The sequence below is a fragment of the Grus americana genome, chromosome 4 (assembly GCF_028858705.1).
Source record: "Grus americana isolate bGruAme1 chromosome 4, bGruAme1.mat, whole genome shotgun sequence".
Taxonomy (NCBI): Eukaryota; Metazoa; Chordata; class Aves; order Gruiformes; family Gruidae; genus Grus; species Grus americana.
The window spans coordinates 25,762,030-25,784,382 of NC_072855.1; the positions used below are offsets into that span (position 1 = coordinate 25,762,030).

Here is a 22,353-nt window from a genome sequence, read left to right on the forward strand (position 1 = left end):
GAGATATTCCTAATGGGAATGGGAATTCAAAGCATTTCTAGTGAGTCAGATTTGTGGAAGTAGTCATCCTGTGGGTCACCACAGTGACTTGGTGCTAAGGAATCTCTGATGGAGCCGAGGGACTGGCCACCTTCAGGTAGAAACAGAAGATCGGAGTGTGAGATGGAAGGGAGAAACCGGGTCACCCGACCCCTTTGGTCTCTCATCTGGCAAAACTACAGGAACAAGAAATTTTGCATCTTCTCTCCTGCCCCAGGCTTTGCAGCAGGGAAGGGAGAGGCTGTCGGCCACCACCTCAGCTTCTGTACCAGGACTTCCAAGTTCTGCTCCAGAGGAAGTCCAGTCTTGTTTGCTGCCTTCCAGGGACCAAGGTAAACAGATCCAGGGAATGTCAGGCTTAAAAACTTTAAGGAACGGAAGCTGCTGGTGGTGTTTGAAGTTTAGGAGTATTTTAACTTAGGATTTGAGCTTCCCTCTGACCATTCGAGGACCTGGGGTACTCACTGGCAGGATGATTCCATCCTAGTCAGAAATCTAAGCAGGGGAGGGCTTCAAGGAACATTCCAAGTGCTGCTGTACAGAAGGACTTTGTTAATTGCTGTTTAACACCTTGCTATTCTCCATGCAAATCTGTTCCTGCACCGAGATACAATTCCTTGGGCTGAGACCAGCTACTCTGTGACTAACGCTTGGTTATCAGCTATGCACACCTGCAGCCTGGCTGGCAAGTAGACTTCGTAGTCCAGGTTCTTTAGCTTGGGCTATTTCCCTGAGCACCGATTTGGGACTTGATTTCCGTGCACAAACAAACCTATTACTCCTGATAAATACAATCATGGGGCACAAATGCAAGCGAACTAGGATCCACATGGATGATTTCTTAAAGAAGCAAATTCCCGTGTATTGCAAATGTTTAGTGGTCCCAAATCTTCGGACCTGTAGAGAGACAGTTCAGCTATGGCAGCCCCAGCATTAACGTGAAACTTGAGAGCCAGTCTGGTGTTGAACTTGGTCCAACAATGTGTGCTACGTATCTATCGGCTGGAAGTACATTTGAGATAAGGATTTGTTCTGTATCAGTTCTAAAACTTAAAGGCTTGTCAGCAAATGCAGAAAAGACTTGTAATGCATATTGTTTTTCTTGTTTAAGATTGCTCTAGAAAAATTAGTTTGTCTAAAACAACTATTCAGATTTAATTTTGTTGAGTGGTAGAGATTTAATTTAGTATGTTACAAATTATGTTCTCAGAACAGCCTTCCTGTCTTACTGTTATGAAAGCCGTGCAATCCAGGCATCAGAGGACACAGAAAAACAGAAATAAATGTATGTCCACTAAGAAACAAAGCCACACTTTTATGAAGATGGGAACTTAAAGACGATGAGAGCTTAGCTCTAACTACGTAAGTGAACGTGGAACCTCAGCACCTTTAAATCCTGCACTGGCTAAAAGCCACAGACTGGGTTTTATCGGGCTTCCTTTTATTCTGTATCGCACATTAACAAATGAAAACCTCTGAGCATCAGTTTTCTTATTACAATAAGACAATCCCCATTCTAATGTAAAATATTTAAAAACTCATGTATGGCCAAGTACAAAACCCCCACCTCTTTCTTTGGAATAATTTGCCCTCAATTCCAGACTTTTATACTGATTACTCTTTAATAGATTTTATTTTTAAAGCATCAGAAGAAGTACCAGTAATGCATAAAATATGTATGTATAAAAATTATGCCTGTACTTCCCTGTATTTGTTATAAAGGCTGATGGTTCCAACTACTTGCGAGACTGCTGTAATGGCCTTAGGGGATACTGTTCTTAAAGAACGACGTCCATCCCTCGCTGAGGCAACTCTGAACCGTACCACAGTGCTCTCAGAACTCTGGTGAGGGAGCAGTGGGCGGCCGGCAGACTAATTCTGTATGTGGCCTTGTCTGAGGCAAGTTCTGAAAAGAAACCAGTGGGCCACCAGTAAACCTTTCCTGTAGTTTGTATGCTGCATTTTTGCTCAGCCAATTATGGCCAGCATAATTTGCTACACGAATGTACCAATTTTCTTTGACTAGGCTGATAATCAACATACGGAAGTAATGCAAATGTTCCCTTAAGGAAAACAGGAGAAAGAAACTCTACCTAATTCTGCTTGTAGAAAGACAACTGAATACCCTCCTCTGAGCATGGCACTGAACCTCCAGAAACTCCTTCTCACCTAAATTGTTCTATGAAGATTCCCTGAGTAACTTGACACTTGAACTGATTATAAACTGACCCAAAATCCACCAAAACAACAACAACAAAACCCACAAACCAAAAAACCCAACAATTATCCACTTCACAAAAATAAAAAGCTTTTGGAAACAACTCTGAATATTTGCAAGATTTGTCAAGTCTAGATTTCCTATCATTGTTAGAGGCACGCCACTAGGTACCAAAGCTCATTTCTAAAAGAGTTTCTTTTTTAGGTAGCACCTAAAAACTTCTAACATAAACATTTAAAAATTGGTTTAAACCAAAATACTGTAACTTTTGCATGAGGGAAGTATTTGACCAGAGCACTAAAAAGAAACTGCATTGTGATCAGTAAATCCATCTTGTGGAATTATTTCAGTGCTAGAAATCAAACCCCTGATGGACGTGTAATTAAATGCTTTTAAAATCTCCCAGTCTCCCTCTGTCAAAAGCATTTCAAATCCTTCAAGTCAAAGCATCACAGATTGCTTTAGAAAAAGAGTTGCATATACTGCTTTATAAAGAGAGCCTGATTCTCTCTGTTACAGAGGAAAACTAACTGTAACGCCAGTCAAACACTGGATAAGAGAGACCTAGGCATTGTGTAACAGCACACAACTGTAACCTACCCATTTTAGGACAGCAAGTAATCCTTAACTAATGTCAACAGCACCCAGCTCTTCTACGAGGCGCCAAGGGATTTTGAAACAATTTGCAGAAAAGATGGGGAACTGAGGCACAGGGAAACAAAGTGAACTGTTCACTGTCACTTTGCACACCAAGCCCCTTCCTCCCGTACAACCTGACAAGATAAAGCACTGTAACTTCACCTAAACCCCGATCTGTTAAACTACGGAACTGCCTGCGTTACAACTTCTTTGCTCAATACAGTATTTCCGTGAACATCCAAGACCATGCACAGATATAGCAAGTAGTTTTCTGTGAAAGAAAAGGGGAAAAAAAAAATAAAATTAAAAAAAAAAAGACTGCCACATGACACCTAGAAGCGTTTATTTTATGCAACAAACTTAAATATGATCGTGTGTACATAAAAGTGTACACTGTATCTATGCTGAACAATGCCAGGAAACATAATATTGATGCAACAATCTTCTAAAATAAACATTAAAAAATGAGCCTGGACAGGAAGACAAAATGCAAAACAGACTTACTTCCAATCAGCACAATGCTTAAAATTGAGAGCAATCCTAAACATTTCCAACTCTCCTTACAAAGCTGCCAAAGTCCAACTATTTTTAAAAATTGATTTTTTTTTTCTTTACATCAATAATAAAAATCTGGTGACAAACATTATAAAATCAAATGCTGGACTGTCTTTACTCCTTTAAAATTTAGAATATTCCAACAGAACCGCAGGAGTAAAAACACTTAAAAGTGATATATGTTTTTATAAAACAAACATCAATATGTACATTTATTGCAAATTATATTAAACTAAAATGGAGGGAAAATTAAAAAAAATGAAATGTCTACTTGCGAATTAATAATAATTTTAAGTGATTACTTTCCCACTCTGATAAAAATCAGAAAGCAACATTTATAAAATTGCCACCACATGACTTTTCATAGCAGGGAACTGAAATCTGTACATCTTATTTTTGCAGAAAAGTAGGCAGGCAGAAAGAATTATACATAAAACAGTCTCCAAAAGTAAAGCAAAAAAATTTTTTTGTTATTTTTTTTCTCCTCTAGTCTTGTTTAAAATCCATTCAGTAGACTTCTACTTTTTCTGTGAAACATGGGAATACCTGGCTCTAGGATCATGAATTTTCAGTGTCAGTGTAAGGACCTCCTCTGACTTTCTTTAAAAAAAAAAAATGCAGCATGAAAATTAATGGTGTAAATACACTTTTAAACTCCAGAATGCAGGAACTGGAACCAAGTGTTAAGCAATTTGCTTAATTATTGACTTTTCATAAAAAAAGTCTCTGGGGAAATAAGTACAGATGCTTTTAGCCTCTTTCTCAAGAGTTTCTGCTTTACATTTCCATTGAGAAGGATTAATTTCATGTGAAAGGGAAGCATAGTTTTCCTTCTGGTTTCAGAGCTGAAAGCTGTGTGTTTTGAAGTAATTTCAGTTCCTGTACAGGAAATTTCTGAATCCTAGTTTTTGCAGAAGCTTGGAGCATGCCTTTATTTGGCCTTCATTTCCTCCCTTTTCGAGCGAGTTTTCTTTTTACCTTTTCGGGGGGAGAAAAGGAAATAAAAGTTAATCATAAGGACATGGAAATTACAATTGATTCTGAATCAAAATCCAACCTATATCATTTACATTTTAGCTTTTACACTCTTTATACTGTGATACTTGTGATACTTCCAACTCCATCTTGTATCTTCTCTATGATTACATAACTAATTGAATATAACGGAACTCCTTATTGTATAGCACAACTTCCTGATAAACTTGGAAATACACAAGTTGAACAATAATAGTTCCATAACTGGGTAATGTTTTTTCAGCATAAAGAGAAATACATTTATCCATAGCTTTCACTGGAAGCAGAGAATAAGAATGGTGACTTGTTCTAATTAACTGTATTTAATTACCCAGGTTTATAAAAATAGCCTGTCTTACTTAAGAACAAGCACTACTTCAAGCGTTTTTCAAATATTTACAGTAACTTGTACATGTCTACTTAAAAGCAAAAAAACCCCACCAAACCTATCAGACACAGCTATTTTTACATACATTTTTCTAGAAGACAGACAAATTTCTTTGATTCCTTACTGTATAAGCTACAATAAAAAACACAGAGTTGTCCTATATAAGATGCCTGCTACACCTTAAGGAAGCCTCCCTCTGCTATCTCTGTATCCTCAGTATCTTCCTGGCTGCTCCCACAGGCCTTAAAAAGATCCATTGCATTTTGGGAATATTCTGGACTCGAGTCTATCTCCAACAGTGAATCTCCATCACTTCCAAGCACCTGGCTTCTGAAAAATGTTAACAATGTTTTGGTATTTTTTCCAAGAAACATTGAGGTATTACATATTTTAAAGAAGCTGATACAGGTGGCTTAGTAAAGGCTATGGATAGTGCAATTTGTTATGAAGACTAAAGAAATTTGACGTCTAAAGCAAGCATTGCAAGGCAGTACACAAATATTACGAAAGACTGAAATATTTCCTAGTGTATGAACCTCGCTGTAAGAGTAATTCTTTTTGATCGAGGTTCTCTGCAAGATCTTCAATTAACAAAATCTCTAGAAAGAAACCATTCCAATGATTCTTCCTTTAGATTAATTTGTGATTTCTTCCAGCACACTGGTTTGCTGACATTATCTTATTGCTCTACAACTTTAGACAGTTTTGCATTAAAGTTATTACTGTATCAGATTTGGCTAAAAAAATTTCTCAGTGTTTATGTGCATTTGTGGTTTGTTTATATTGAAAAATCAAATCAACATACTTAAACACTAGAGCACAGAAAAATAATTCATCATCCAAGAGCTGTTTTGTAGTTTACACAGTTCAAAATTCTGCTTTTGATTCACTCAAAATAAATACTAAATATTGTTAATATTAAACAAGCCCAAAATATCAGAAAAGCATTACAGTCAGAATAACAATTTGTTGTGTTCATTAAAGATGGTCAGTTTTCAAGCCTTTGTTACCAGTGAAGTAGAACAGAGCACTTCAATTCCTGCGTACCTGGCATTAACGAATGCACTGAAACACCCTCAACCCTTGGGTCTTTTACATAGCAATGCTAGTAAGGGGAACCAGGATGCAACAGACAAAAAATACAATTTGGTGAAAACAGGTTAGATTCTCCTGTTCTAACCAAACAAATTCATTTCTCCAATTCCAGCTGCCCTGGTACATACTTTGAAAAATAGAACACAACACAATGCATGTTGGATCATGGTGTTTATAAGTCATTGTGGTTTAGTGTGCCCTTTAACTATGCTAGATCTGTTTTATAATTGTAAAGTCAGGGTCTATCTTGAGACAGGAAAGGACCACCCCACCCATGTATTTTATTGTTTGTTTGGGTTTGGTTTTTTTTACCTTTGTAGATCAATTTGTCTCTGTGCTGCTGCTGGCTTTTTTGCTGTGTCTTGCTGTTTTGGTGCTTTGGCATTACCTGCCTCTAAATTCCCTGGACTTTCTTGACTGACGGCTGCCCTTTTCCTTCCCCTGACAGGTGGTTTATTTGTTTCCTCATTTTTTGCAGTGGTACCCTGAGGTTCAGGTTTGGGTGGATGCCCTCTCCTGGTTTTTGCTGCGAGTGATGGTCCTGTTTCATCTACATTTTTTTCTTCTGGTTTTTGATGAATATTCTCAGTTCCAGATGCTGTTGCTGTTCTTTTTTTCCCACGTTCAGTACTGTTTCCTTGTGTAGCCTGATCAGAATTAATTTCCTAGAAAATAAAAATCATAAATATGAAGACAAAAAGATTCCCAAAGGCAAACTCAAATTGTTACCTCCCTCTGACAGAAACATGAGTTTATAAAACAGAAAGTAAGTTTTCTTATAAAAACACATAACATGGGCTTAGACTGAGTTAGAAGTTTTACTAAATGGGGTTTCAGACATTAACCTTGCAATAAGATTTTCTACACTGTGTGTAATGTTAATATCTGCGAGCAACGTGCTTGAAAGTGAGATTAGAGTAAGACTAATAACCTCAGCTCCTCCCATAATGGTTTGTCTGGATAAGCTCCTCTTACTGCCTCTTTGCCAACTGACAGGAGGACTGAGGAGCAAGAGTAATGATTCAGTACAGCAAATGATATTTACCTCAATATATGGAAATTTTGAGACCAACCTTTAGCAGAGGTGCAGATTACTAAAACCGTAAATACAAGTAAAAGGAAAAAAAACCAAGGCTTGCTGGGAATAAGAGGGAGCAAGACCCAGCCACAAAAGAAAATTGCTTTGTTGTTCTCTGTCGTGTCTGAATAGGTATGGCCTACATGCATGGTTTTTCTCATTACACTGAGCAAAGTAATGGAAGTGATTATATTTCATGAAGCAGTGTCTGCGTATGTGAAACAGAAAGGGTGGTAGCAATGTTGGTCTCTACACAGAAAAGTATTCATATGGAAACAAAGAGGAAGCAACTGGATGATGGCTCTTCATTTGAACACGGGCTTCCGAAACAGGAAGGAAGGCAGAGAAGTATGGCTGGGATGACTTAGCATTTCAGACACACCAATTAAGGCCACTCTCTATTTTAAGTGCTGTGTCTGAACCAAAGGACTTTTCTGTTCAATATTCTACCATTATTTCTTAAATGTTTAAGTCAGGCAGTCTCCGTAATCTTTTATTACTGTTCCAGCAGCTTCACAGCAGACATTTACAACTCCTGTTTGTAAGAACTTTACGGATAACCACTCTTTGAAAATTTCAACCAAAGTCAGGTTTCAAGAACCTGAAAGCAGGGTCTCAGGGGTTATCCAGGGCCCTTGACAAGCCAAGCCATGAACAGCGACTTTCCACCACTTTTCTGAGCAACCTATTCCAGTGTTTAATTTTCCTTGCAATGTAGATTGTTCTTTTTTTTTTTTTTGCTTCCATCCAGATGGAATTTCCCCTGAAGCAACTTCTGCCTGTAGTCTTTTGTCCTGTCACCAGGCAGTCTTGAGAAGAGAGTACTTCCATCTTCTCCATAAATACCTATTAGACATCAGATCTCCCCCAAGGCTTCTCTTCTCTAGGCTGAACAAACCCAACACTTTCAACCTTTCTTCATATTACAACTTCTCCAAGCCTTTATCATCTTGGTGGCCCTGTGCAAAGCTCTCTCCAGTTTTTCAGTCTTTGTGTTGAACTGGGGAGAACACAGTATTCCAGGTGTGGCCTAATGAACACCAAACAGGGTGGAATAATCCATCACATCCCTCAATCTGTTGACTATACTCTTGCTGATGCAGGCCAGGACCCAGCTTGCCCTCACTGCTGCCAAAGCACACTGCTGACTCATGCTCTGCTGGCTGTCCACTGGGATGGTCCCCCAGGTCCTTCTCAGCCAACCTACACCCCAGTCAGGCAGATCCCAGCACACTGTACTGCTGCTTGAGTTTAATCTATCCCAGATACAAGACTTCACATCTACCTTTGTTAAACTTCATGCAACTGTATGTTTTGTAAGCTAAAAAAATCATTACAATTGTGTTGGTTTTGGCTGGGATAGAGTTAATTTTTGTCATAGTAGCTAGTATGAGGCTGTTTTGGATTTGTGCTGAAAATAGTGTTGATAACACAGGGATGTTTTTGTTACTGCTGAGCAGTGCTTACACAGAGTCAAGGCCTTTTCTGCTTCTCACACAACCCCACCAGCAAGTAGGCTGGGGGTGCTCAAGAAGTTGGGAGGGGACACAGCCAGGACAGCTGACCCCAACTGACCAAAGGGATATTCCATACCATATGACATTATGCTCAGCATATAAAGCTGGGGGAAGAAGAAGGAAGGGGAGGGACATGTGACCAGCAGGTCAAGGGAGGTGATCCTGCCCCTCTACTCCGCTCTTGTGAGACCCCACCTGGAGTACTGCGTCCAGCTCTGGGGGCCCCACTACAGGAGAGACATGGAGCTGTTGGAGGGAGTCCAGAGGAGGGCCACAAAGCTGATCCGAGGGCTGGAGCACCTCTCCTGTGAGGACAGGCTGAGAGAGTTGGGATTGTTCAGCCTGGAGAAGAGAAGGCTCCGGGGAGATCTAATTGCGGCTTACCAGTACCTGAAGGGGCCTACAGGAAAGATGGTGAGGGACTGTTTATCAGGGAGAGTAGTGACAGGACAAGGGGTAATGGGTTTAAGCTGAAGGAGGGTCGATTTAGATTAGGTATTAGGAAGAAATTCTTTACTGTTAGAGTGGTGAGGCACTGGAACAGGTTGCCCAGAGAGGCTGTGGAGGCCCCATCCCTGGAAGTGTTTAAGACCAGGTTGGATGGGGCTTTGGGCAATGTGGTCTAGTGGAGGGTGTCCCTGCCCATGGCAGGGGGGTTGGAACTAGATGATCTTTGAGGTCCCTTCCAACCCAAACCATTCTATGATTCTATGTTTGGAGTAATGGTGTTTGTCTTCCCAAGTAACTGTTATATGTGATAAAGCCCTGCTTTCCTGGAGATGGGTGAACACGTGCCTGCCCATGGGAAGTGGTGAATGAATTTCCTGATCTGCTTTGCTTGCGTGTGTGACTTTTGCTTTATCTATTAAACTGTCTTTATCTCAACCCATGAGTTTTCTCACTTTCACTCTTCTGATTCTCTGCCCCATCCCACCAGGGGGGCGAGGGGGAAGTGAGCGAGCGGCTGTGGTGCTTAGCTGCTGGCTGGGGTTAAACTACAACAATGATTTAAGCATGTTGTTCTCTCTCTAATGGAAGGGAAAAAAAGCATTAAAATCCTCAAAGATTAAATAATATTTTAGTTGTGAGACAATCCAAAAGTTAGATGTTTATTTCATGCTAGAGGACCGCTTGAAATTTTCCTGGCGATATCTTCAGTTAAAGTTACAGTTGTCAACCTGCACTCTGAATCACAGCCTTGCTGTTATTTATACTGGAAAACATAGAACAAAGGTAGGTTAGAAAAAAGAAGGAAGTCCCTTCCATTTGCCTGTGCTATTTTTGAGCACATGAGCTCTATTAATTACTCTTGATAAAATAAATGGTAGTTTTGAAAAAAAGAGGTCTTTTATTGGGCTAGGAAAGTGAATAAACTACATGGAATGAAATCAGACATTACCAGTTCCTCAGAGACCACCTGCAGTGATGTGTACTGAATAAACCTCCAATGCCAAGCTTATTATAGAGATACAGTTCATAAAATCCCCAGACATACCTTGTTTTTCACAGGTTCTGTCTTTGCTGGTGTGACTGAAATAATCCTCACGGGATTTTCATCATTTTCACTGACCCCAGTTTCTGATATATCCGAACTTTGTTCCCTGATAGCATAATTGAAAACAAAATAAAACCAAAATATACAAAACAAAAGAAGAAAAAAGTTTGCAATTATTTTTTAAAATAAAGTAATAAGACAGGCTATTTTAAAGAAAAACAAAACAAAACAAAAAACCACTAGAGTTGAATTTGCTTGAGTCCATGCCTACTTTTTCTTTCCCATAACTGGGAAAGGTCTGAAAGGAATTGGCTAGTCACTGAGCCAAATCCCTTATCGCAGACACAATGCCATATAATTCTTTTTGCAAACTTAAGACCAATGCTCTAAACGAGGCCATATTCTTTTTTCAGATAGAAAAAGCCAATACTGGCAAAGGTAGTCAAGAAAAATAAAGACCAGCAATGCTCAAACTTCAAGTCAATTTACACAAGCATACAATAGTTTTAAAAACAAAATAGTTTAAAAAAGATAAAATCAGGATTATTACAGCATATATCACGCACACTTATAGAACAAATTCTGAACTGACTTTTACTTCCCTTTGGCCTACCTCTGACTTTATATTTACTTTCTTTAACCCTTTATCTTAGCCAGTTAATAAATTCCAAAACAAATTAAACAATCTTAAAATTTGAAAAAGTGTAAACTCTTTCTCCAGATTTATGACATATTTAAAAACTCTGGATCCACAGAAAAATAACAATTACTAGAAGAAAGACTGAATATTACAATCATATGTTGCATCTTTCCACTGACATCCCGGTCCTCTTCAGCAAGCTCTTTTTAATTGTTCTTAATCTTAAATAGGTCAGAATATTTCATCTACATCAAAAATGTTTCTTGTTACCAATCAGGATTAATCCTAATCTATACATCAAAAATGTGTGAGTTGCCAAATCTGGTTTGTATTAATTATTGCTGGTCTCTTCAATTAATATATTTTCTGAACCACCAAAATTTCAGACAGTATAGTGTTGCTTCTGTTCTATTATATGTAATTACAGACAGGCCACACCTAAACACTGTACTGAATTTCTGTCTACTAAAAAAACCCCCAAAACAAAAAGCAGAGATGGGGATTTTACCTGTAGAGATTATATTTTTTTTAAACTGGATAAAATAAAGACACTCTTCAAACACATAGGCACACACCCCAAATCATCTCCTGTTCTAAAACATGCAAGCGCACTGGAGAACATGAAGTAAAAACAGTTAATGAAAGAAGTTTCAAACTCCCGTACCTTGATCTGTTTCCTGCAGGAGAGCTCAGCTCAGAGTTTACACTGATATTGCTTCCAGTCTCTGATCCTGTAGTTCTGATATACGGTCTCCTTCCAGTTGCAGATAATGGTTTGTTTACTGTACCTAATACACCAGTTGGTTTTGGCTAAAAGAAAATTTTTAATCTTAAAAATAGGGACTTTAGATACATATTTAATTTTTAAAATATTTTGAGTATTTTAAAATACTTTTTTCTGGATTAACAGTCTCAATCATGATGCCATCAGTATAGAGCTACAGACCTCATCTTCACTTAAAAAACACTGTCTGTCCTACGTCTATTTCTCATCGTTTAACAGTGCATCAATTTGCCTTGCTTTCTCTCGCACTTTGATAAGATAGCAGGAAGAGGAGTGTCAACAAAGCCCAGAATGTTAGATAATATTAGGGGACTGAAAAGGTGTGTCAACATCCTATATCTGCAAAGCAAAGCACCTCTGGGAAAGGCTTTCCAAAATGTAATGCAGAATTAGGTTCACTACAACAGCAGAAAATGTATACAATTACTATACAGAAAGCCAGTGTAAAAACATTTAACACCACCTATCTATTCTGGTGTTCTCTGATACAGTGATGGTATTTTAGATCTTGTTACAGCTGTTGACTGATTTGGTCAGGCCAGGTAGGCAGTAGAAGGTTTTTATTTTGTGTCTGGAGAAAAGTCAAGGAAGTTTTCCTAACTGGCATGTCACATTCTTCAAGTAATTTTACATTTCCTCAGAGACAAAGTTAATTTATTAAGACATTCTCAGAAGAAAAAATAATTCCTATGTGTTGAGGGAGAAGGCAGAAGAGAGATACCATAGATGCTGGAAAACATTTGGCCAGCAAAAGAGACAACAATCTCTGTAAAAATGGCCTGTGACTGAGCACATGTTCAGTAGATGCACCATCCTAGTGCTAATACTGCACAACATTTACTTATATATGTTATTCTTATAATGTTTTATTTACTCCATTTACTGAGTATTTTATAAAAAGTAGGAAGCATTTGGTGCAACTAATAGGAGAGAGAAAATCTTGAAGGGAGAAAAGAATATGCTTCTGCACAACCAGCAGGTTGCAAATTTCTGACGCTTACTGCCACAAGAGACTGAAGGCAGAGCATCAGGAGGTTCAAAATCAGAACAGACAAATTAGTGAACAAGTCCATAAGCAGACATCAAAACTAATGGGCAGATGCAGAGTCTAGCACCCCATTATAGATATCATGAACACTGGGGGAGTATGAGGTGGGATGTACTGCAGAAAGTGGCTAGACTTGTATGCTCTCCCAAATCATGTTGTTTTGGTCCCTCTGGAAGAACACCACTAGGCCAAAAAAGGACCGTTGGTCTGAGTCAGTGGGATATCCTTATACATTTGTATTTTCCAAAATGGAAGTAGACAGAAGAAGCAGCAAGTGCTTGCACATTCTATTAGAGCATGAAATAAATGTCCATTTTCCCAGAACACAGAAAATTATCTAAACAATACTAGCTGGATACTGGACATTCCCCCCTCCTATATTTTAACAGAATGCATGAGAAAAGGCTGTCTTAAATAAGCAAGATTTTTTAGTTAAGACATAGCTTTTCTCTAAATTGCTGTATGCCTTATCAAAAGAGAGCTGTAGTAAGTTTATACAACCAACTAAACTTGCTTCAAAAGTTACAAATGCTTCACTGATTATATGTGAATGTTATCAAAGGTGAAATGATTACACTCTTCTGAGGATACTTAAAGCACTAGTCTGGTACTGGCTGCTGCTAAAGGACGTGGTCTTCTGCCTGCCTCCTCCCTTCCTCACACAATGCCAACCCAGCTCACTGAGTAGCATCCAGGCTGATGTCACAGAATGAACATGAAGGAAGGAGAGGCAGGATTCTGCCAACTGAGCAAACCTCACCCACATGAACTGCTCTGATAGCAGAAACTTTTTGTATAAATGAGAAAATCAGTGTGAGACAAAGCAATTTTAAATAATAATGGCTATTTACAGAGGGATCATTTGTCTCTACCCTTACAATGAACAATTATCACAATGTTCTGCTCTGAGGACTTTAGAAACTAATTAACTGTTAATTAACTAAAAACTGCTTAACATCTTTGTTGGTGACATAGACAGTGGGACTGAGTGCACCCTCAGCAAGTTTGCCCATGACACCAAGCTGTGTGGTGGTTGGTGGTCGACACGCTGGAGGGAAGTGAGGCCATCCAGACGGACCTTGACAGACTTGAGAGGTGGGCCCATGTGAACAAGGCCAAGTGCAAGGTCCTGAACATGGGTCGGGGAAATCATATCCTGAGCTGCATCAAAAGAATCATGACATGCTGATAAAGGAAGGTGGTTCTCCCCCTCTACTCTACTCTTGTGAGACCTCAGCTGGAGTACTGCGTCCAGCTCTAGGGCCCCTAATATAAGAAGGACATGGAGCTGTTGGAGAGTCCAGAGAAGGGCCACGAAGCTGATCAGAGGGCTGGAGCCCCTCTCCTATGAGGACAGGCTGAGAGAGTTGGGATTGTTCAGCCTGGAGAAGAGAAGGCTCCGGGGAGACCTTATTGCAGCCTTCCAGTACCTGAAGGGGCCTACAAGAAAGCTGCAGAGGGACTGTTTACAAGGGCATGGAGTGATAGGACAAGGGGTAATGGCCTTAAGCTGAAGGAGAGTAGATTTAGATTAGGTATTAGGAAGAAATTCTTTACTGTTAGAGTGGTGAGGCACTGGAACAGGTTGCCCAGAGAGGTTGTGGAGGCCCCATCCCTGCAAGTGTTCAAGGCCAGGTTGGAGGGGACTTTGGGCAATGTGGTCTAGTGGAGGGTGTCCCTGCCCATGGCAGGGGGGTTGGAACTAGGTGATCTTTAAGGTCCCTTCCAACCCAAACCATTCCGTGATTCTAATGCAATAACAGTTCATGGGACACAGAACGTGAAATTAATAAATGCACATGAAATTTATATTAAAAACGTGATTTATACTGTTCTCAGGATTTTTATATTTTATGGGTCAGCCAACATTCTTTCACTAATCTCAAGAAGAAAAAAAAACCCTGCTGATGTTTTGAGCTACACTAAAAAGCATTCCAATATAATTTAACCAGAACCTAGGAACGAGTTTCAGAATCCCAAGAAAGGACAGCTGATGGGGAAAAAGGTATAAAAATAGGTTTTGGCTTTTATGTTTTTTTTGGGTTTTTTTGGCTGTTTTTGTTTGTTTTGTCCCCCACTCCTCTAGTATTTTCTCTCCCCTGTGAAGGTATTAGCCAAATTATGTCTGAAATAAAATGAGATGGTCAAAAGGGTGTAGACATTTGCAGTTAAATTTAACAGCATTAACAGCTATATTAAAAAATATTAAGATTGAAAATTTAAGACCTCCAGTGCTAGTGGTGTCGCAATTAAGTACCTGCATCATAACTTCACACCATGTTTATTTGAATAAAGGAAAAACCTGTAGTTATGTGAAAAACTGTAGTTAATCAAGAACCTATGCCTTGGTGCACAGGTAACAATCTTGGTGTTGTATACTCACCAGGTAGTATGTTAAAGGCATTAATTACACCATCAAATAAAAGAATCCCAGATTATTGTACACAAACTCTTAACATAATTTTAAACTACAGCAGTCCAGGACATTTAAAAAAATTACAAGTAATATTCAAAGAATTGTAACTTGTCAAAATACAATACCTTTCCTGTCAAAAGAAGAACCCTTGTCTCTTCTGAAATGTAATTCCTGTCATTGCAGAAATCCTGTATAAAAAAGAAAATAAAAATCAGTTTGTGTTTGATCTCTCAATCTTGCTGGTGTTTTTTTATATATATATTCATGACTGACTTCTCAAATATCAAGTGCTACAGATATTTCACACCATGCAACCTGCTGACAAATGAATCAATCTAATAAAGACAGGTCAAACTAGTGTCTTGAAGGAGATTTGTAAAAAGCATTACTGAATGACAGTAAGCCATACCTGAAGTTGGGATTAAAATTTTTTCTTCCTGAATGACATAAATCGTTTGAAGTGAAGCAAAACTGCCCTCCCTATTTTTTCACTTGCACCTTTTTAATGGGAAGCCCAAAGAGAGGAAAAGAGGCATCGTTTTCTCTAAACAAGTTGGAAGTTGCTACCTTTGTCACTCTTGAGTGCAGTTTACACAGACCAAAACTCTAACTCTGAATGAATGCAGGTAGCTATCACAGACATCAGCTCCCTGTCACCATGGCATCTGCCATTTCACAGTTAAATAAGCAAACTATTTTGCTTAAACAGGCTCAGGAAAGGCTAATTAACAGTCTAAGACACTGAAAAATGTGAAATGTATTCTTCTGTACAACCAAAACATCAGGTCTGGTCCAGAGAATGACTTTGGTTCCACTTGGTATGCCTCTTAAAGAACAGTAGTGCTATTGCTGAGGGTAGAGCTGTACTCACCAAGGCTATTACTAAGTAGTAAGAGAACCAACCCGCACAGCAAGCAAAATAGCTAAACAGCTACTGACAGATATAAACAGAGCACCGATAAGAAAAAATGCTCCCTTTTTCTTTTTTGTCTGCTTTGCATTCCAATTCAGATATACGGTCAGAATATACACATATTCTCACATATTCAGACAGACTTGTAAAACTGATCTAGCAGTACATGCTAACATATCAATATTTATTCTAATTAGCTCTCTCCTGGTTACAACCATTTCTAGCACATGCTCCTAAGACATAGATGGCATAGGATAGAGCTGATGTTAAAAAATTTAATTGCTGAGGATAAAGTATATGCATTTTTCCACTCATGACATTATGTTATGGAGATAACCAGCTCTCAGTTACAAAAATCAAAAAGTAATTCCCCTTATTACTTTGGAAATTAAATTAACAAATTTACCTTTTCAGGTTGTGTAAAAAATTTGGTTGGCAATACAGGGTCCTTGGGTGAATCTGCATTGCATGAAGCACTTTTGCTGTTGATTACACATAGTGCTACGTCACATACTGTGTAAAGTTTCTGAAGAAAAAAAGGAAAGTAAGCTTTAGAAATTACTTAATCTTTTTAAAGAACTACATTCTCTTTACACTGTAAAAATAGTAATCTATGCATTAATATAACCACCACTAATGACATATTTTGTAATTACATCATTAACCATACTGTTGGCTCTTCAAAAACACATACAGAAGTCCCATTTTTCATACGATACTATTTAATAAAAACTAGTAATACTTTACATGCCTATGCTGTACAATAGAAGCTCTTGCTCAAATCAAATCACCATAAGTGGTTTCTCATCTCTGCTAGAAACCAAAAGGTTTAACAGTAGCCATATAATACAGTATTTCCCCCAGCAGCAGAAGATACTTATGTCCGTAAACTAGGCAGTATGAGTTAAGATAGGGCAGGCAGACAGTAATAGGAATATTTGACAAATTTTGTTTATTAACTTTATTAGCTATTGTGTGCTGGATAAGGTCAGCAAGGTTCTGAAAGAATGAGATTGGCAATATACAGACAATGCTTGCAATTAACACTCTAAAAGACCGTAAAAATGCCTGAGCTAGTGTTTTCAGATTTCCTGCAAATCCTGTTCATCGACTGCTTGTGAAACCCTCAGCCCATCACCCAACACTTATCTGAATTGCATTTCTTACTTCATTGGCCTTTGGCTCATCAGGAGACTGAGCATCTCGGGTAAGCTTGATGTTTTCTGCCATCTTTTTCATGAAGGCATGGCTATTGTTCTCATTCTTTGTCATTAAAACTTCAAGCATGAACCACAGGCACCTAAAAAGCCATAAAACCAGACGCAATTACATTCCAGCTTTTATACTGCTGCTCCCACATATAGCAATGTCTTAAAACTTTTTGTCAGCTGTACTAGCTTTTTAAACCACAATCAATTTGAAGATACCATAAACAGATAACATCACAGAATCATTTACATTGGAAAAGACCTTTAAGATCATCAAGTCCAACCCTTAACATAACACTGCCAAGTCCACCACTAAACCCTAAGCACCACATCTACGTGTCTTTTAAATACCTCCAGGGATGGTGACTCAACCACTTCCCTGGGCAGCCTGTTCCAATGACTGACAACCCTTTTGGTGAAGAATTTTTTGTTAGTATCCAATCTAAACCTCCCCTGGCACAACTTGAGGCCATTTCCTCTTGTCCTGTCACTTGTCACTCAGGAGAGCAGACCGACCCCCACCTGGCTACAGCCTCCTTTCCGGTAGTTGTAGAGAGCAAGGAGGTCTCCCCTCAGCCCCCTTTTCTCCAGGCTGAACAACCCCAGTTCCCTCAGCTGCTCCTCATAAGACTTGTGCTCTAGACCCTTCACCAGCTTCCTTGCCCTTCTCTGGACACGCTCCAGTGCCTCAATGTCTGTCATGTAGTGAGGGGCCCGAAACTGAACACTCAAGGTGCGGCGTTACCAGTGCCAAGTACAGGGGGACATTCACTTCCCTAGTCCTGCTGGCCACACTATTTCTGATACAAGCCAGGATGCTGTTGGCCTTGTTGGCCACCAACACATCATCCGAAGGTGTAAACAGAGTCTAGACCATTCATACAGTCTTAATTGTACTCTTTGGAATAAATCTGACAAATTAGTGTGCTTCTCTGTTATATCTGTAAACACTGACCAACCAATCAGCTTTTTTCTCTTCCAAATCCAAATAGAAGCAAGAATTCTGGTGCTACCATCATCTGGATGAAATTCTGTAATTGCTACCTTGGGCTATATCTATGTTCCTATCAACAATGTACCACGACCACACTGAAAACAGGCTTAAACAAATCATACTGCTGCTAGACAGTTACCCACACTACATGGTTTAAAAATGGACCTGACACGGAAAAGGAGATCCAAAACCGAACAGGTCAGATTCTTGCTAATGCTCCATATGGGAGGAAAAGAAATCCTTACAGATAGACATAATCAAATTAGCTTTCCAAGTTTTCTTTATTTAAATTTGGTTTATTTATAGGGACAACCCATTATATTTTGACTAAAAGTTTGTTTTAAGAATTTTTCAATTATGGTATAAAGCATAGTCTGCCCACGCTATCATTTGCTATCAAGCTTCAGAGCTGCACGTGGGCTAGAGGGTCAACAACAGTCATAATATGATAAAATAATACTTAGCTGGGAAAGACATATGGGTGGGTCTGAGAAATGCAAACTTTGCCAGTAGCTAATTTAATTCTGAAGCTCTGGAAGAGAGATTACCTTGTCGAAAGAGGCTAATAAAAAACTAGAAAAACAGGATGACTAAACATTACAATTCCCTGTCCACAAAAGCCCCAAACTTCTTAACTGATACAAATTAAAGATCGTAATACAAGAGATGAGGGAACATTTCTCTCAGAAGTTCAAAGAGGGTTGTGCTCCATCAAAACACTTACCTGGTGTTCAAATAAAATAAGACATCTATATTCCAACTTGCACCCAAGAGCTACAAAGGCTACAAGTAAATCAATGTGTTAGATACCTTTACATCCATCTATACACTATTGTCAAAAACTTAAATGGGTTGAATACAGGACTGATAACATACCACACTGACCCAGCTTCTCTAAAACTCTCTATCGTCCAAAGATTACTACTGAGGACAAATTTTACCCTGGTAATTCCAGTTAATGCATGTCAACTTCAATAGCTTGATTTCCTCACTAAGTCAACAATAAATAAAACATTATCAACCCTGAACCAGACCCTTCCAGAACAACAGTGGGATTTCATGTAGAAAAATATGCACCCAGAAGAACACAGTCATTTAAAGCAAGTTCATTCTCTGTATCCATTTCAGTATTTTTGGAACACGAATTCAGGAGAAAAAGATACTGTCTCAAGATAAAAACCAAACTCAACTCCAAATATACCTCTGCAGGACAAGCTTAAAAAACTTCATAAGAATAAATATCACAAATTATGGTTAAGGAACTTGCTAAGCATGTATTTACTTTACGTGACTGTATTTAGGCCACGTAAAGTCAAGAAGAACTAGGCAGACAACTACAGAACACACTGCCAGTCTGCTTTTCCAAGTTTGCAAGCATCTATGTTAACACTATGACTCTCAGAACTCTTAAAAGAAACACTATATTACATTATATGAGAAAAATGTTTTGCATTTATCTCAGGAGACTCTTCAGAGAAGTATTCCTGCCAAAATTCCTATACAGAGTATTTCTTTGTTCAGAGCAGTATTCTCTGGCTAGTTCAGCCAGCCTGTGACAAACACGAGGGAGGAAACTTGACAACAAAGGAGAGCTATACAAGGGGTGTCCAAAAAAGCTCTGTGCACTAGAAAGCACTTCTCAGAGAAAGTATTAACTCAACAACTGCAAATCAGAACTTGTTCCATGCATTTTGGATAAAGCACGCACTGGAGAGTGCTTTCAGATGTTGCCAGGAACAGGGAGTCCTGGGACAAAATGTAGACTTGATGATTAGGTAAGAAATCTTCACTGACTCCAGGTTCCGACCAGGTATGAGTCAAGTAACTAATAAATCAGAACAAGTTAAGGTTTTTATTTAAAAGAAGAATTGGACTTGGACACTCACAGGTGAAGGTGCAAAAAGAATTAAGCTGTGAACTGGTCTATTTGTGCCAAGAATGAACTGCTTTTCTGATGAGGTATATTGCAATATGTGGTAATAAATGCCTTTGTAATACCAAAACAACATAGCTTACAGTTCCACCAAAAATAAATACAAGAAAACCCCCCAAAACACTGAAACTAAAGCTGGGGGTGGGGTGGGAAGAGATGCTTTAACAATTTTTTAAAAGTGTTAAAATTAAACTTTTTTTTTTAATTCATTACAAGACACAAAGGAATACAAAAGTTATACTTAGGTATGAAAGTTATTTGAGGAGTACAAGAAGGTCTCAAACTAGAAACAGTACAGAACAAGCTTCTGTATGACAGGCTTGTGTACAATAATCTGTGCTGAAAACTTTAAGAAGCACTAAGCCAGCACTGCAGACATCCAGTGCAAATAAGTCAGCAGCAAATTTAGCATGAATTCTAGTAGGTTTGCATGGAGGGGGGATGAGGGAGAGTTTCCAGTGAAGCAGGACTCTGACAAAGCATCAGTGGCATTACATTTTCAAGTCTTGGAGAAGCTCTGTATTTTATAAGTTCCAAAATATCTGAACTGACATAACCTGGCATCTCTTCAAGCGTGCTGAGAAATCCTACAGATATTGCTAGGCACAAATACAAGAATCTAAAATCATTCACTTTAAAAGAAGCCTGGACAACTCACTAATTTGGTATACTATGGTGCATATAGGCTACCTTTTGTGCTTTTGGTATATACTGCTAAGCAGTTGCTGATGCCTTCTTCCCTCAGTTAAAGTGTTACACATTTCCAAGATTACTGTTTTGCAAAATACTGGAGTTCCTCTTCCTAATCAGTTTTTTTCCAAGTACAGAAAAATTCTCAGCATAACAACTCTACAATCATTTGACACTTACTCTTTGACATCACGAAGCTGATCAACATCCTGAGGTTTTGTGAAATCTGGATCGTGTGCCAGCAAGTGAATCATATATGGTACCACATATTCAGGCAGCAAGGATAGCAATTTTTCTACAGTAACAAAAAAAATCATAAATAACTTCTGTATTACACACATATCACAAGAAACACTTTTTCAAAGTACTACTTTTTATAATACGGAATGTAAAATTTTGACTTCCATTTTCTCCCTACAAATTTTACTTTTAATGAATCATTAAAAAAAAAAAAGAACTAATTTTACTACTACAAAACTACTTGGTGTTACTTCAGGAAGGTCATAAAACCTGAAATATCTAAAAACAAAATTTTATTTTTTGAGCAAAACTACCACGATAACAGCATTGTATTTTACACGTGTAATTCTCAGCAATGTACAGAGAAGTATTTTATGGTTTATGCTAATGCTAAACCAAGTAAATTTATATTTGAATGTATCTAATGTAAAGATGAAGAAACAAATTAAACTTATCTAGTGTTTCTTTAGAAAAGCAATTTGCTTAAGTCTTAATGATTTCTCCTTCCAGTTTAGTATTTGACTATTGTATTCTTAACAATTTTAGTGAAATACTAACCGTTAGCCATAGGATTCTGCTTAATATATTCTCTTCGTATACTGATGTTTTTGAGCAAGCACTGTCTGGCATGTGCTCTTCTCTCTTTCACAGGGTCTTTGGCACACAAAGCAAAGATTGCCATATATTCCAAAGGGAGCAGTAATTTCACAAGTGCCTTATGCAGTTTCTGGGCAAATATCTGCCTCACTTGGTAGCACTCATCCTATAGCAACATAAAACATAAAAGCGCAACCATAAAAATCTTAGTCTTTAAAAAAAAAAAGCAGCATTCAAGGTGGAATTATGAAGAGACATTTTAAAAATGTGCAGCACAATAAACGTTTGATATTTCAGGAACTCTTCTGAAAACTGCAGTGAGGAATAGAAAATACTCAATGTAGCAGCAATAAAACCACAGATGTAAGGACTCTGAACTCAATTAATTACGAGTCACTTCAAATGCAGTTACTTACATTAATGACAAGTGCACAGAGCTGGAACTGTTCTGGGGTAATTATTTCATGGTAACAGGGTTCCTGTGCAAGCTTCATTATTGCACTACCAGCAGCTAATCGCAGTCGAGACATATCTGATTTGCTATACAAACATGAGAGAAAACACAAAAACAAAAAAATCTGAAACACGACTCACCACAACTGTCCTTAAGTTACTTGCATGTCACAATTTCTTCTTCTTACAAGATCAATGAGCAATTAAGGTTTTTCTCTGAGATCAGATCACAGTTCTATAGCAAGCTAAATTAACCCAACCAAATTTGTGAAAGTAAGGTGCTCTGCTTTCCCCACAAAAAACTTAATTCCAGTAAAATTGTGAAATAAGAGGAGTCAAGTTTCTTGTTTTCGTATTACTGTGCAAATGAAAGCAACACTTTTGCCACAGATTTTCTCT

At 38.4% G+C, this 22,353-nt stretch overlaps 1 protein-coding gene across 3 annotated transcripts in view; it reads right to left on the reverse strand.

Moving 5' to 3' along the window:
* Positions 1 to 3,222: 3,222 nt before the first annotated feature.
* PDS5A (PDS5 cohesin associated factor A) overlaps positions 3,223 to 22,353 on the reverse strand; it is an 84,860-nt gene continuing 65,729 nt past the window's right edge. For 2 of the 3 annotated variants that reach the window (XM_054825607.1, XM_054825608.1), the window contains exons 24-33: positions 21,918 to 22,041; positions 21,463 to 21,667; positions 20,845 to 20,959; positions 17,007 to 17,139; positions 16,246 to 16,365; positions 15,052 to 15,114; positions 11,343 to 11,488; positions 10,039 to 10,144; positions 6,261 to 6,613; positions 3,223 to 4,429 (exon numbers count right to left, since the gene is read on the reverse strand). In XM_054825607.1, the coding sequence (XP_054681582.1) occupies positions 4,426 to 4,429; positions 6,261 to 6,613; positions 10,039 to 10,144; positions 11,343 to 11,488; positions 15,052 to 15,114; positions 16,246 to 16,365; positions 17,007 to 17,139; positions 20,845 to 20,959; positions 21,463 to 21,667; positions 21,918 to 22,041 (1,369 nt within the window). In that variant the 3' untranslated portion in view covers positions 3,223 to 4,425. The other variant, XM_054825609.1, reaches the window with a different exon arrangement.